This window comes from Anguilla anguilla, chromosome 9, assembly GCF_013347855.1.
Source record: "Anguilla anguilla isolate fAngAng1 chromosome 9, fAngAng1.pri, whole genome shotgun sequence".
NCBI classification, from domain to species: domain Eukaryota; kingdom Metazoa; phylum Chordata; class Actinopteri; order Anguilliformes; family Anguillidae; genus Anguilla; species Anguilla anguilla.
The window spans coordinates 13,222,945-13,239,840 of NC_049209.1; the positions used below are offsets into that span (position 1 = coordinate 13,222,945).

At 41.9% G+C, this 16,896-nt stretch overlaps 1 protein-coding gene across 3 annotated transcripts; it reads right to left on the bottom strand.

The window, feature by feature from the left end:
- Positions 1-272: 272 nt before the first annotated feature.
- On the bottom strand, positions 273-16,112 carry LOC118234930 (lysosome-associated membrane glycoprotein 2-like). 3 transcript variants are annotated; one of them, XM_035431811.1, is made up of 6 exons: positions 15,955-16,112; positions 7,623-8,254; positions 7,117-7,242; positions 6,774-6,831; positions 6,516-6,683; positions 273-1,865 (listed from the first exon to the last, which is right to left on the bottom strand). In XM_035431811.1, the coding sequence occupies exons 1-6, from the start codon at positions 15,998-16,000 to the stop codon at positions 1,723-1,725; spliced, it is 1,173 nt and encodes a 390-aa protein (XP_035287702.1). In that variant the 5' UTR covers positions 16,001-16,112; the 3' UTR covers positions 273-1,722. The 3 variants fall into 3 exon arrangements, with proteins under 3 accessions (XP_035287702.1, XP_035287701.1, XP_035287703.1); XM_035431810.1 differs by having other exon boundaries at positions 273-2,866; XM_035431812.1 differs by lacking the exon at positions 273-1,865 and adding an exon at positions 3,033-5,674.
- Between the last annotated feature and the right edge of the window lie 784 nt (positions 16,113-16,896).

Sequence of the window (16,896 nt, forward strand, 5' to 3'; positions counted from 1 at the left end):
ATAATTTCAAAAATAAGGCTGATAATTTATAAAGCGAGTGAGGACCAGATTAGCGTGCACACACACAGACCCAAGGCGCTATACATGTTCATATCTCCTCAGCCTTAGTTCTCAGGTCAACACCCTTGACCTGATTGGTCATCCACTAGACATTGTTCGGTGATGCATAACAATTCAAAAAGTGTTGTTTTTACAGCAGTCCACAAAGAGGAGGAAAAGAACATTCTCGGTCACAGATAATTGGGAAAGAACAAATAGACCACACAAAACAGTGTTTTACAAAAAAAGAACAAGTTTAATTTTTCCCTTAATCAACTTAATTTCAACAAGTCAAGACATCCTGGAATTCTTTGAAAATTTGACAGTTAGTATTTGGGGAAAGCAAGTAAAACAAAAAGGCACAGAAATTGGGACTGGGCTGTGTTCACCCGCTTTATCCACGACAAACTAAACATCCAATATCCAACCAAGGATCATAATCTCAATTTGAAGCATAAACTAGGTTTGGGGTCAGTTCAATTCCAATTCAGGAAATTAATTTAAAGTCAACGAATCACCTGGGGGAAAAAGCCCACAATGTAGTAAGTGGATTTTTCCAATTAACTGAAGAGGTTTATTGAATTTTCTGAATCGAATGATGTTGAATGTACTTCGTCCCAATTTCTGTATAAAAGAAAAATAATATCTGTAGTGTCAGCTTGAAATGATGCATTACCTCATTCTTCTGGAAATGTGTTATTGGGTTGCCAGCATCTTTTACCTGAGAGAATGCCAATAGGGGAAAGGTCCCAAAAGACATTTCTTTTCACAAACTACATGTATCTCAGACTTGACATTCTTTATAACTAAATTTTAATATTTGGTTGGTGCGAATTTGTTCATGATTCAATAGTAAAATTCTACTAGAATTATTCCATTGCTGGAAAAGTTTGAAATGTATTGCCACACAAAACAACGGAAAGGCAAATTAAAACAAAGATATCAACAGAGATTTTCTTATTCAAGCAGGACCATTTCTGCTCTATTTTCTAATGGGTGTTTGCAAAAAAAGAAAGTAAACCAATTTTTTGGAAAAAGGAATATGTTTTTTTCCCACTTGAGAAACTGTACCAGTGAAAGATTAAAAAACAATAACCTACATTAATCTATTTCAAAACCAGAGTACTTTTAAGAACTCCACATTCAGTAAAATAACAGTCACTCAAAGATGAATATCATACAAACTCAGGAAGCTGGGGTTCTGTATTTGGAGAAATACTGACTTGTCATCTCAAAGAAGCCCTTTGATCAACGTATTTGAGAAGGAAGAAAAGCTAGGTTTAACTGAAATGAAGTAGGTGATAATTCATGCATTTCATAATAGATAATATATTTGAAGTATTCATGTATCAGAGATTGGTATGTCTTAAATGTATCATTCACCTTCAGGATGCTTGCTGGAGCAACAGTTAATTTCAAAATAGAAATCTCAGTTTGCCTGTGCATACAGAAAATATAGAGCTACCTGCTTCTTTTCGGAGTCTAGTAATCATCAAAAATTGCAGTATTTGCTTACTTGGTTTCTCCTCTGCAACCTATTCGCAACTGTGGATTCACCACCTGATTGCTAAGACCTTCTAACCTCACTGCTCACAAACAGAAGGGGGGGAGGGGGCGCATGGCAAAAGAGAAACAGTAAAGATTGCAGGTTTAGAACAAACAGAAAATCAGAGCCAAGAGGCACTATACAGACTGGTAGCCAGTGCGACTCTTCCTCCTCCCAATCAGGTAAGAGATAAGCACAAGGATGATTAGGAAGGACAAAGCCACGCCCACAGCGATAGGCACCAGAAAGGTCAAATCAGAGTCCAGGAAGCACTCCTCGGCTGGCATGGAGAGAGACAGAGAGCAGGGAGAGCAGTGGTTACAAGTCAGGAAATATCGAGGGTTAATCAAACAGAAGAGAATTCAAACCCAGCACAGAGCTGAGACAGGGAGGGGAAAAGCCAAGAGCAGCAAATACGAGGCCTGGAACAGCGATGGAGCGTCAGGTCCCTGTTCACACTGATCTGAAAAGGCCAAAAGCTTCCCCTTAGCTATGGGAGAAAACATTTCAGGAAAATTTTTCTTTGAGGAAAAATCTTCCATTTCCATTTCTCGTGAACTTTTAGTGTCAATGGCCACTTCAAAACGCCTTGTCATTATTACTGTAATTGATTTTATATACCAGATAGAAAAGGTGGAGGTCAAAGCTAAGGCCAGGAATATTTGATAATAATAAAAGACTACATCTGAAAATTAAAACAACAAAATCCCTTTTCAAGTGATACTGCCAAGAACATCACTGTCCTGATTCCCTATGATGTCCATGGTCAAATAAAATCTGGTACCATTTCTTTCTAACCAAAGAAAAAAAATGACAATGTGGTAATAGTTACAATTATCCATTTAAAAACCTAAAGTGATACCATTCCCTTTTATGATAAACACTATCGATCCATTATCTGCTATGTGCTGACCTGTCTGGAGGGACATACCATTCAACCACAATTTAATAGACACTATTTAAATCAAAATGTGAAAGGGTGAATTAGTGCAATGTACATTAGTAATTAAGCCAAGGGTTTCAACAGTGTACTGTGTGCGTGGGGGGAGAGGGGTATGAGGGGGGGATGAGAAATCTGTTCTGCGTAATGAATTGGACTCCCAATCACTTCCCCCCCCGGACCCCCTGAAACAAATTATAATGACTGGTATCCATTGTTCTGGCTTCTGCTTCTTCCAACCAAATAGGCCACCAACACAATAAGAGTCAGAACACCGAGGGAAGCTCCCACAATTAGGGGGACAATGAAGCTTTCATCTGCATCTGCTGGGCAATCCTCAGCTGGGTGAGAATAAAGACAAAGGGGTGGTGAAGGCAAACAAACAAAACAGAGCACCAAGGAGAAATATGAACAAACAGCACGTCCTGAGGGGCACACGTTTTTAAAAAATGCACCTCGGAAGCACAACGGGGTTCATGAAAGAAAAAAAACAATTACTCAACAGCGTTTCAGAGGAACCAAGAAGCACATTTTTTATTTCCATCTCTTTTTAAAAAATATAAAATGGTCCTTACAATTTTAAACACAAACCCTTAGGAAAATCACCAAGGTTTTGCAGTTTTTTTTGTTTTTTGTTTTTTTTGTCTCGGTCATCAATTTTAAAAGATCGGAGAATCTATTAAAACAGAAACCCACAACATAGTGCCATGTGCCTTAAGATACGGGTAGAGAAATTTGTTCCGACAGAAACACGTACACAAAAAGCAAGCCGTTTTCATTTGAATTACATGCTACTGTGCGGCCTCCCTTTTCAGAAAAATACATTCCTTGAAATTTTATTCCAAACGAGAATAAATCCTGCAAAACCTTTCAGGTGTCAGCAAATACGAAAGAACCATCTTACTCTCCTAGCTGCAGTCATGCTGCAGAGAAGTTGACAATTTAATTCTGCAAGGCAAGGTACACGCCTCTCATGATAATCAGACACTTCCAGTTCAAAAGCAAACTCTGACACAGCGGATTTGTGAGAAACACCAAAAACTACAAACCCGCTGCTTTTGCCGATGTGTTCAGTACTGTTTTGAGTGAAAAACCTAAATGCATGTCAATTGCAGGCGGAGTGAAACTGTACAATACCTTTCGTTAGTTTACATCAGAACACCAAGAGGAAGAAGGGAAATATTTAAGCAATTACTTCAATCAATGCCCATAACACAGAGGGGTACAGGGTCTGATTGCGCCACAACTGCACAAGGCATTTACAGCCTCGTGCAAATTACATAGTGTGCACTGGGGTTGACTGACCACTCTCCAAATGTGAAACAAACCGCCGCAACCAGCCCCTGTGTTCTGTGAAGGCTAAACCATAATCCCATTCCAACCACCACACAACTGCATCCGAACGATTCATGCAACACGAATGGGCAGAACTGCTTGATCACTGTCCATGGTCGCCACGCGCTCAAGCACTTTTTAGAGGTGCCAATCAAAAATTAGGCCAATGGGCAGAAATTCACAAGATCAACTTCAAGAAAATTTGTGATTAAATGTTGTCCCTCCACCTTTAGAACATGCATGTGCACCGTTTCCCTGTAGATCATAAAGATTATAACCCCCGTCTGCCCTCATGCTGCAGACATTCATAATAGCGCAGATCCAAAGTGCTGCTTTTATTGCAGATTTCAGCTCCAGTACTGCAGTGCGAACAATGGGAAACTGAACCAAGCAGAAATGGTTTCAGTTAATGAGAAAGTGGAACACAGCTTAGTCAGGAGTACACTTTGGGGAGAGGGGGAGGGGAGAGGGAGGGAATGGCTTCCACCAGAGTATAGGAGCCATTTTACGGAATTGATGGAAGCTTGCTGCACGCTGTGGAGCTATCCCTTTTTATAAACGTAATGCCGATAAATGAACAGCATGTCAAGGAGGAAAAGAAAAAAAAAAATCAACCTTTGTTTTCAGGCTTGTCTAATACCACCCCAAACGCAAGCAGGCTCCGCTAGAACGTGGGAATGTCTCTCAGTCGAAATCAAAAACCTTGCCTATGACCATAGGCTGGTGAAAAGGGAAGATTCTCTGCAAAGGCAACGTCCAACAGAATTCCATACACACTGCAACTTCCCAGCTTGAGCATTGCGTTTTAGACATGTGAATAAAATTAACCTTTGCGACCCACGTCCTCTTCCTGTGGAGCGCGCGTGACAACCTGTGCACTGGCATTGCACGGGCGACGGACACCGACAGTCGGATTGCGTTTGGGGGGGCATGAGTCAAACGAGCACACAAGGGTTTACCAACATATATACATGGATAGAAGAATCACACCAATGTGAAAAGAAAATAATTGCATACTGGAGGATACAAGTGCAGGCTCAGGGACGACTCCACTACTGGTCACTCGTGATGCTAGACTCAGTCAGATCTAAAGTGACTGGTGATTGGAGCAAGGTTTGGGGGGGGGGGGGGGGGGGGGGGGTCATGCATTGCAGTCAGGGCTCCTCACACATCTACACTACTCTGATATGGGACAATATCCTGCCCACCTGCACAGAGACGGGGTGTAGGAACAACAATGCCTGCTAATCCAGGCAAAAGGAAAGGGCTTCAATAAACATTTAGACCCAAAAAACAAGAGCTACCAGAGCTTCTGGCTTCCCTATGAGCTGTACGTTTTGGTTTAGCTCTTGCTCCCAGAACCCCCAAAGAATTAATCTTTAGGTCAAGCCCCCCCATCTCCAATTGTTAGGCCTTTCCCAATAAGTATAACGGCACAGATTTGCACTGTGAGAGACTAGTGCCCGAGTGGAGCGCATCATCCGATGCAATCGCTATCTTTACATAACACTGAACGGCAAGTCCAGTAAAACGCACACATGCATTAGCGCACATCTACTAAAAGGAGGCAAAAAGAACCTGCACTTGCTCCTTAAAACAAAAACAAAACTAAAAAACAACAAAACATGAAAAAATAACAGGGTGAATTCATTGCCTTAATGATCCAGGATGGCTTTAAAGGGTTTGATAGCCAACGTAGGTCTTTCTTCTACCAATCACATAAGCAACCAATACAATGAGAATCAAGCCAGCCAAAGCCGCACCCACAACTATTGGGATTAAGATGCTGGTGTCATCCATTGCACAATCATGAGCTGTAGACAGAGAAAGAAAGCTTAAAACAATGACTCCCCCAAAATTTGTAAAGCACTATAAAAGGCAAGCTAATATTATTATAATTGACTATGAGGAATACTAATGTGGGTTGCCAGATTTTACTAAAGGAGGTTTCAGCAAATCTTCCCTTCCATCAAAGCTGGTTAATGTCAATTAACTACACTATATGACCAAATGTATCTGAACACCCCTTGGTATGGGGCTGTTTTCCATGGTTTGGGATAGGCCCCTTAGATCCAGTGAAGGCAAATCTTAATGTAATGACATTTTAGACGATTCTGTGCTTCCAAGTGGCAACAATTTGGGGATGGCCCTTTCCTGTTTCAGGCATGACAATGCCCCAGGGCACACAGGGAGGTCCATATACAAATGGTTTTGTCAAGCTCGGTGTGGAAGAACCCAACTGGCCTGCAGAGCCCTGACCTCAACAGCAACCAACACCTTTGGTATCAACTGAAACGCTAACTGCAAGCCAGGCCTAATTGCCCAATCAGTGCAAGATCTCACTAATCTGTGCAGCAATGCTCCAAGATCTATTATAAAGCATGCCCAGAAGATTTGAGGTTGTTAGAGCAACAAAGAGTGGACCAACTACATATTAATGCCCATCATTTTGGATGGGATGTTGGATGTCAGGCATCCACATACTTTTGGCCATGGAGTGTATGTGTGGATATACCTGTGTGGGGCTCAGCAGTCGTCCCATTACCTAACTCCTGCCTCAACTGAAATAAACCCCAATGGACCCTGCTCATATCTGCAAATGGTCACAGACGTACTGGCCAACTGTGCGTTCTTATGAGCGGAGATGTCACCTACCTGTGGAGTAGCTGTTATTCTCCACCATATAGGGCTGCACCTGCAGGTCCCTGGTGCGGAGGATGAGGACATCTGTGATGTTGTAGGTCTGATCTCTTCTGCACATGTAGGAGCTGCCCAAGGACCCCTCCCACAGGGACAGGTTAGCGTTGCCTGAGTAGAAGGTGCCTGGATCACACAGGTGAAAGGCTCAGTTAGGGTGGTTGCAATTAAACCTCGGCCGTGCGGGTCACATAATCCTTCAAGCTCACCGCTTACCAGTAGCATCCAGGTTGAGGGTGACGCTCACGCCATGCAAGCGGAATTTTCCCCCTTCCTGAAAAATTCCACAAATAAACAAGAAGCGTCATTTGGATTTCATTTCGTGCTGACCTAAACCTTGCTACAGGCTTTATAGACCCGATTGAAACAAGACCTATCCCAACACACCAGATAACCACTTCAAATTGTGAGGACCAACATAGTTATGGCCCTCAATTCATACTGTGATCCAATCAATGTTTTACTAGAAGCAGGTCAGAGTGTGTGTTCCCAAGTTATAGTCCAGTAGTTCCATCTACAGAGGAGCCTGGCTTTCTTTGGATCGTTTTGACTAGCTTACCTCGCTGAATGTGAATGCAACAGCTGATTTGTCAAACGTCAGCAGCAGAGAGGCGTCGCTTCCGTTAATTCCGCACTTTCCTGTGGCTGTGGTGACGTTGGGATCCAGGTTTATGGTCTTAAAAACCTGAGAAGGGAAGGAAGATAATTACCTTAGTGTATCTGTGCCAAGAGTAAGCAAGGGCCATGAGGGCCCACTCGCGTTCACTACAAATTATTCTCTGCAGTCGTTTCCATCCCTGTCGCTGGTCATCCCAGCCTCTGAAGAAAGAACAGTAACACCTGGGAGACGTGTTGCTATGACAACATGGCAGAATTAATCAGCGCCAACGTACAGAAGTAAACTCAATATGCCCGCTATGGTGTATATTCCACAATCAGCTTTAGCCATAATTGTCAATAGCACTGAATTTGCTTTGTAAATATCTTTTAGCAGCTCAGTGCAAAGAAATGAACACTTCTAATGGTGTGGAGCATTGTGCTTAGAGATCTCCTGCCTCAAAGTACCTCGCCATCCTTGTAGCTGATCTGCAGTCCCATGGTGGCCATCAGGCAGGCGGTGCTGTTCACATCATTCCGAACGCTGTAGTTCCCGACGGAAGGCGCAGGCATGGGAGATGGTGCAGCTGTGGTCGTCTGTGGTGGCGGTGCGGTTGTGCCATTCCCTGCAGTGGTCGGCACAGGTGGTGGCGCAGTGGTGGCGTTTGTTGGCGCGGTGGTCGGAGCAAGTGGTGGCTCTGTGGTGCTGTTTGACGCTGCGGTGGTCGGCACAGGTGCTGGTGCCGTGGTGCTGTTTGAGGCTGCAGTGGTCGGCACAAGTGGTGGCTCTGTGGTGCTGTTTGACGCTGCGGTGGTCGGCACAGGTGCTGGTGCCGTGGTGCTGTTTGACGCTGCGGTGGTCGGCACAGGTGCTGGTGCCGTGGTGCTGTTTGATGCCGCGGTGGTCGGCACAGGTGCTGGTGCCGTGGTGCTGTTTGATGCCGCGGTGGTTGGCTCAGGTGGTGGCGCTGTGGTGCTGTTTGACGCTGCGGTGGTCAGCTCAACTGCTGGCACTGTGGTGGGGCCTGTTGGTACCGGAGCTGGGTCAGTCACAGACGCTGGATCCGGGGTGCCACTTATGTCTACGGCGTACAAAGTGTCTGTACAGAAAGTGAGAGTACAAACAGAACAAGACAACATGCAAATGTTAGGAAAATCTATTTGCACAATTACAGGGACAACTAAAACAGCAAGTCACAAGACATGAACTAACGCAAACTTTTTCAAATGGGCATCCCAGAGATCTACAGGGCATACGCGTACTTGTTATCATTGTCAGGCAGTAATTAGGCTAGATTTTTAAATGTTAGTGTCAGTGTCAACCAATCGTGCCCGGGTGGGGGGGGGAGGAGGCAGGATTAAGGAGCTAGCTGGTTAAAATTTAGAAGTGTTATCAACAAGATGAAATCTGAACGGATGAAGATCATTTAAAAATATTTATGAAACTTAGCCAGCCAGCTCCTTATCCTCACATTGCACAAAAACCCCTGCATTCTTAGATCTAAACACTGGTTGCCAATTTTCAGGTAAAAACAGAAACTAGCTGACCCTGTGACTCTCCAGGGCCAGGGAGGGCCACTCCTTGGGATTAAAGTGTCTACAACCCTGACCAGTAATAAAGAGCATGGGGAAAGAGGTGTTTGCAAAACCGAGCAAGGATAAGGATTCAGAACTACCAAAAGCTCTGTGTATTTTTTTCCCCAGGATGACTCTATTCAGAGTAATGTAAATGTAAACCTACAAAGACAAAATTCATTTGCATTCCCAAACTGCAGGCTGGCTAGCTAGCTCACTCAATCGGTCAAATAAATAAGTTAATAAATTAATTAACTAAATGTATTACCATTTTGGCTAGAAAATAAAATCCATAACACTGAGCACCCTACAGATGGACAGACTTACTGCTCCATTCTGCTTGTATCCAGCTTTAGTTTCAAAAGACTCATGTCACTTCTGCTAAAATGCAGTTTTCAGTTCCATATGCGTCATCTAGGAAATGTACCCTGGGTCAAGGCCCTGACGTCTCATGGGCTAGAACTGGTTATGGAGCTTTATCATCTGCTTTGACATGTGCACTTTTTCCCCTGAATGGATTCACTCATGACATCAACACCTAACATTATACTGGGACAAAATGCACCCCCAAATAGGGACCATTTGAACATACCCATTATTTAAGCAAGCTTTGGGAGGTCTGAAGGCTTAATGTCAGCTCAATAACATCAACTGAACTCCCACCTCCGAGAGAGCCTCGCCCCTATCCCAGAGGAGGTTGGGGACATGTAGTCTGAATGGACCCGATTCAAAACATCTATTGCAGATGCGGCTGCTAGGACAGTGGTCAAAAGCTAGTCGTGCATGGACCCATTGATAGACTCCAGCGGTGAGGGAGGCTGTCAAGCTGAAGAAAGAGGCATTCTGGACCTGGTTAGCGCACAGGACCCCTGGTTCAGCAGACAGGTATTGGCTGGCAAAAAAGGCAGCAGCTGCTGCATTTGCAGAAACAAAAGCTGGAGCATGGGAGGAGTTTGGAGACACCTTGGATAAGGACTTTTAGTCAGACCCAAAGTGGTTCAGGAAAACCTGAGGAGGGGAAAGCGGGACACAATCCAGGCTGTTCTTAAGAATGACTCTGACCTCAACTAAGGATATTGTTAGGAGGAGGAAGGAACACTTTGAGGAACTCCTAAATCCAACAGACATGCTGGAGCAGTCTGGGGGATCAGAGCCCATCTCTATCGCAGAAGTCACTTAGGTGGCTGGAGAGCTCCTCAATGACAGAGCATCAGGGGTGGATGAGATTCGTCCAGAAATGCTGAAGGCTCTGGATGTCGTTGGAAGGTCATTGCTAAAACCCAACAAAGTCAGCCATTTCTTCAGTGAAACTAACTGGCAACTTACTGTGCATTTTATTTGTGAGAAAAATGTGTCCTTTTTGCTCAGGAGTGTTTATAGAGGTGGTAACCTGAGTATCTCATATCTCAGTCATAACTACAACATGGCTTACAGACCGTAAAATATTTGAATTCACAAATTAAGGAATTTGAAAAGCAACATTTTACTCAGCATCTTTCTGCAAGCTCGGTGAATGACTTTTTAAAATCATTTGTCTATGTTAAAGTTGTATAGCATCTTTAAATACAACATGCAAATCCAAGAAGACTTTATAATACAAAGTCCAAAGTCAGAAAATCCGAGGTGTCCCAATTCTGCAACGTCATTTTGCCTACAAGAAGTTGAACATGGTGCTCCACATTTCCCAAGTACTTGGCTATACCATCAGAAAATATTCCACTCAAGACCGAATACAAACATTTTTCGAACAAAGATCTCTTAAAAGAAACTGATAGTTTACACCAACAGCGTCCTGTCTGTGTCTCTACAGATCAGGTCTATCATACAAACAAAGTCAGAGTCGCACCCTTTCAATTCTAATATTCTGCAACAAATTCTTAACACGTCTTTACAAGTTTGCCAGCGATGAGTCAAATGTGCTTGCCATGACTGTCATGTTACACTTCCACACCAGAACAACACATCCAGTCGGATGCATTTCAAAGCTGGTCAGAGAGGTGATAATGAAAGTTTTATTTGGGTGTGTATAGCTTTCCAAACAAACTCAAATGAATAAATAGATTGATTAATTAAGAATGACAATGGAGCTCAGTGCTTGCAAATCAACACAGAGGAGAAATTAACCTTTCCAGAAAAGGGGTCATTGTGGGTTAGCCGATTAGGCCCTGAAAAACACTCCAGATATTTCAGGGGAATTCTGACAAAAGGCCACAGATCATCTTGTTTGCAGTAAATGAAACATTTAGCAGTACTGTTTGCAGTAAGAGCTTTTCACCAAGTCCATTTTAAAGAATTTCTTGCACAGTCATCATTGCCCTATATAGTTAAAAAATAGCCTACATGAAATTGACTGCTGAAAACACACATTTGTCAACATGCAGATTTTTCACGTTAACAACACATTTCACATAATTTTGACCTGCTTGGCCTTGCTGCATACCAAATTTACTTTCACTTTCTGATTTCACATAGCACACAAGTGGAACCTTAGCACATGCTTTTATCGACTGAAATCCCAGGCAGGTTTTTACCACTGTGGACGGGTCTAAGGTTAGAGGTCAGTAAAGTCAAATCAACTGTTATTATAAAGAGCACTACCTGCTCACATAGGTGTGTGTGTGTGTGTGTGTGAGGCTGTTGGTAAAAGACATAAGTTCCTTTCACTTCCCACTTCGCAGTGAAATTCCTTTGTAAGCTTTGATAACCAATAAAGGAGTCTCTGGGATGCTCTGCATTATTTCATACCGTATGCATATGCAAATTACAGCAGCCTACTTACTACTTCTGACAAGCCTGACTTACAGCAGCTTGACAGCTGAGCACAGCTCAGAGGGCACAGCAAGGTAAAACCACGTGATTGGATTGCTTCTAAGTGTGTGTGATAAGTAACCATTTTGTACACAGAAACTCGCCAAAAGGACATCTTTTGACTAAAATACAGGGCTTAGCCAATAAGAGAGAACGGGTAAATAAAAAATATTTGTTTTGTGGAGTTCCAGACAGTAACCCGTTCAATAAAATTAGCTTCTGGAAGTAGAATATGGCTGGGAAAAAAAGCTATGCACATTCAAATCTGGAGAGGTTGAGAGACACTAGGGCCAACCTTCGGGAAAACTCATGTCAAATTTTACTGCTTTAGCCGCGTTTCCACCAAAATTACCCGGAACTTTCAGTCCCAGGAACTACTTTACCAGGAACTAAAAGGTTCCTTCAGCCAATGGTTGTCTGCATTTCCACCGGGGTCTAAAGTACCGCGAAGATTAGGCAAATTAGCCCACTGACGTTGTCGTCGGTCCATCTGTCATATGATTTCTTCTGTAACCCCATACTACCACCGAAGTAGCCTACATTATTTTCTAATAACCGGGACAGCCCGGAGGGGTTTATTCCACTTATATACAACGGGTTACCAACAATGACTATATATGGTTACTTTTGTATTTATTGATTTTCATATATCCTCTCAAACACATTCATTAACAGCAGAAAACATGCACACGTTGTAAACAATTTGCTGTTTTATTACTTTCTCGTCAATTCCATATAGGCTAATCGCAAAATGACAAGAATAGAACGAAAACTCGGACTTGCGTGAAAATGTAAATTAGTAGTGGTACAACCACCGTTTGCTTTCCTTCGAAGTTACTGTTAGCCGAGCAGCGAAGTGTGCCCTCCAGATGCGAACCATGCACCATAAATGAGTCCATAGTCTTCCTGGTCTTTTCGTGGAATTGAAAAATGGCAGTAAAATTGAGTAAAATTACGGCAGTCTGAAAAAGCTAAAGGGAAGATTACTAGAATTAACCTGTTATTTTACCCGGATAAAAAGTGCGGAAGGTGATTTCCAGTTTGCTTGTACTGTATCACCAATGTTAATTATGCAGAACTACCGCATACCTCACATAACTGTATCAAACGTTTTGAGTCAATTACAACGGGCTAACAAAGAAAATCCGGAAGAAAATATTCAGCAACCGAATTAATCCGTTTGAATGTTTTGGTAGCCTACGTAATATGCTGTCCCAGCACGAATGCTTAGCATTTTATAAAACGAATACTAAAGCAAGAAAAGAACAGAAGAGCACACGTTATAATTCCAAGACGTTGACAGGCTATAACCAAAAGTAGGCTACTGCGCCGCATAACATACAAGTTTGATTTGAAGTTATTATGAAAATAAATTGGTTTGCCGCTGCATATTTTCAAACATGGCGGGTAATGGCGGAAAATAAATACAACACAAATGCTACGAGAACTCGACCAATCAGAAATGTTCAGCGCTGCAAGCTCCACCCAAAAGGTTCCTGTACTTTCGGAAAGTACTACCCCCCGAGCAGGAACGTTTTGGGGGGTAAAACAAAGCCCCCAGAACTAAATTTAGACCCTAGTTCCTGCGGTGGAAACGCACTGAGTTCCTCAAAAGGTTCCTAGTTCCGGGGTATAGTTCCTGCGGTGGAAACGCGGCTTTTGTTCAATCCACTCTTCCAAACTTTTATCCTGGTGTTGTACACATCCTCGGGTACAACTGAAAAAATAAATTTGATTTTGTCCTGTGTCAGAAGTACACAAAGAAAATACAGAATGATTTTTGGATTTCTTTGTTGTTTTTCAGAATAAATGTCTGTTATGTTTACTGAGCAAGACTTCCGGGGGGAATTCTTTTTTTTATTTTTTTTTTTTTATCCTCAAGTGGGTTGAGGGGTTAATGCCATTCAGCAAATGCTGCTGCATTTTACGAAGTTTGTTATCAGCCAAGGCAGACAGGCAGGACCCTGAACTATGACCACAGAGACCAGCTGACACAATCACATGTATGCATTGCATCTGCCTCCATTTCCCCTTTCAGAGACCAAAGAAAAATGTCTGACATAGGCAATCACCTGTGCAGACTGTTCTTCAGGATTTCCTCCCATTTCCTCTTAGTACCATATTCAGGCATGCAGCATGCGCAAGCAGTTTTTTTCCTGCACTGAAATGTCTTAGGCGAGCGGCCTAGCCTAAGTGTTTTTTTTTCTTTTTTCAAACCGCCTATAGAAGAAACTGTATGCAAAAAAGCACCTGTAAGACAAATAGAAAAGGTCTGTGCATGTATTGGTTGTGAATGATAGGCTACTGCATTTCAAGCTGTTTAGGTTTTGACAGCTTTCAAGCTTACGTGCAAGTTTAGACACGCTGAATTAACAACAGTTCAATCTACTTATGCCTCCCAGACATTAGACGACTTCTAGACATCTAGACAACTAAAGTCTGACACACTCACACATTTAAACAACAACTGACACATGTAATCACCCTAAGATATATATATATATATATATATACACACACACACACATATATTCATATATATATTCTTATCATCATTGGAAAAGGCTAATGAAAATATCGAAATACGCGCTAATGATTTATGTAAATGTGCGATCTCTTTACAATGGAATGCATGGGTAATAGTACGGGATTTGGCAATTAGCCTAAGTACTCGAATAAGCCTATGCGATAACAATTATGTAATTAAGAGCATTCTGTTGTATGATTAACCTACACCGTCTATGCCTATCTGTGCAGATTGAACTGGGCATAACAACTGTGAAAAGCCTTTAATGTAACACAAAAAAGGATCGTGCAAGCATTCTTTGAATGAATGTATAATTTGGGCACTTACAATATGTAACCCTTCAATATATGTAATTAAAGCGATCCAATTTCATTTTTTATAACCACTCAATGCATTGCGGTGGTCTCTTGAAGACCAGAACCTCACATTCTAAATGTTGCTAAATATAAGAAGACAACGCGTAAAGTTGACAACGACCATGGCAGTAAAGCCGGACCGACCGTAGTCGCTGTCACACAGCCACCATCTAAAGTTTAAACCATTATTCTGACTCAGACAAAACCCTGGCACGGCAAATTTAGGCCTCTACAGGCCTACTGCACTAAATACTTCTCATAGGTACGTTTCCTTTTTTCTATGCAACAAAGGCCATATTGTTACATTGTTTTAAGTTTTAGAGAAACATTAGCTAAATGGCTTTTTATAATTTTGGAAAGAACATCTCATCAATGTCTAAAGCACGTTAGAAAGTGATTATTTTATTTTTTTAATAAACGCCGTGTTTTCTTTTAGATTAATCGTTACTGGTGATGCCGGCATGTATGATAACTTCGTGTAAAACAGCATTCTGGCTAGTTATTCTAAAATACTGGCTAAGTAAGACAGATACCTACGACCGCTACTGCTGAAACCCCATCTCGGCTGGTTGACTGCAGCACTGACCGAACTTGCTTGCTTGCTAGCTAGTATAAGCAATCTAATCTATAAACGTGAATCAGCAATCTGCGCCCATGTCTCCGACTTGACTGGAAATAAACATATCCTTTAAACATTATCTAATAAAATACATCATACAGCTTGCATGATTACGCCAATTAAAACGATTTAATCTACTCTGGTTACATACTAGATTAAATGTCGTAAAACGTTGGCTAGCCGACCAGACTAACGTTAGAAAACAGACAGGCATGACGATAAAGGTTGGCCAGCTAATTAGCAATCTTGGATAACACTAGATAACTTGCATTCTTACGCAACTTGGCGTGCCAAACTGTTAATTTGAATTTAGGTAGCAAACCTATAACTGGAGCTAGATAGCCTAGCTAGCGAAGGTAATTTCACTTACATAACTGTCCCGAGCAAGCTCGCTAGCTAGCGCTATCTTAACTTGCATGTTCGCTAAGCAGCGAACATTTCACTAAAATCCTTTAGCTGATGTAATTGTTGGATTGAGTATGAAAAATTGATAAAGCTAACAATTCACATTAAAAGCAACATTAGTCTAAATTACGCGCATAGGTAGCTAGTGATATGATTGATATAGTCTAGATAGCCTGCTACGTTCATCTTGCCACCACCATCTAGCTATTGTAGCTAGTAAGCGTAAACAACTGGCATGTTTGTGTTAGCTTTCAGAAATAGCTAGCGATCAAGCTACAGTTATAAACAATTATTTCCTATTTGAACGGCCGATCCAACCAGATACTAGACCAAAACGGCGACGTACTGCTAGAAAAAAACGTGTTTTTAAACAAGAGCGACTCCAAAGCGGAGCTGCTAATAATTATTAGCTAACGTTAGATGTGCTAGAGAGAAGGCCTGAACCAAGAAAAGTTACCTTACGCAAACTAAAATAAAAACAAAACGATAACCTATAAGCAGAATACTCACCGCTTCCTAAAATCAGGAGCAAAACCAGAAAGGCATAGTGAGACATGGTGTTTCGCTAAATTAAACAGTGTATATAACTGTGCCTAAATAACAGAACCGAGCAACCGGAGATCAGGAGAAAATTAAAGTCATATGACTACCTCCAAGGCATGCGTAGGTTTTATCGCTGACCAATCAGCGCGAGTAGGAAATCATGGCTACAAGCCGGCGATGCAGCTTAGGCTGCTGACTGCCTTTACAGGTATCTGTTCACACAAGACCCGTGATACATTGGTGGTATATGCCACAAAATGAACATTAAGTCTACAATAATAGCGAATAAAGTAAACGCTGCAGACGCTTTTATCCAACAATGTAAGAGACTATTAGTGCAGATTATGACTGGAAAAACTACAATACAGTGAGTGGAAGGATATCCAGGCGCCCTGTTGTTGCAGATACTGTACCATAGTTATTGTACAGTATATCTGTTATATTTAGAAAACTAGTGCATTGTCCATCCATACCACCGATCATGTAGCCTACACGGTGAGGCTATTAGTTGATAAAATTCCACAATATTCAAGTTACCAGTGTAGATACTGGTAGTGCAAACAGTACAAATACTAAGAATCAAAATACATATTTCAGTAACTGTTAACACATGAACTGTAACTGCAGGCAAAGAGATTGTGTTAATGATAACCATGTGTTGTTCTGCAGGGCTGTAGCCTACACAGTAGTTTTACAGAAGGAAGTACAGTGAGCTCCATAATGTTTGGAACAAAGAGATAGTTTTTTCTTGATTTGGCTCTGTACTCCACAATGTTAGATTTGTAATCAAACAATTCACACATGGTTAACGTGCAGATTCTCAACGTTTATTAAAATGTATTTTTATACATTTTGGTTTCATTATGTATAAATTACAGCACTTTTTATACATAGTCCACCATTTCAGGG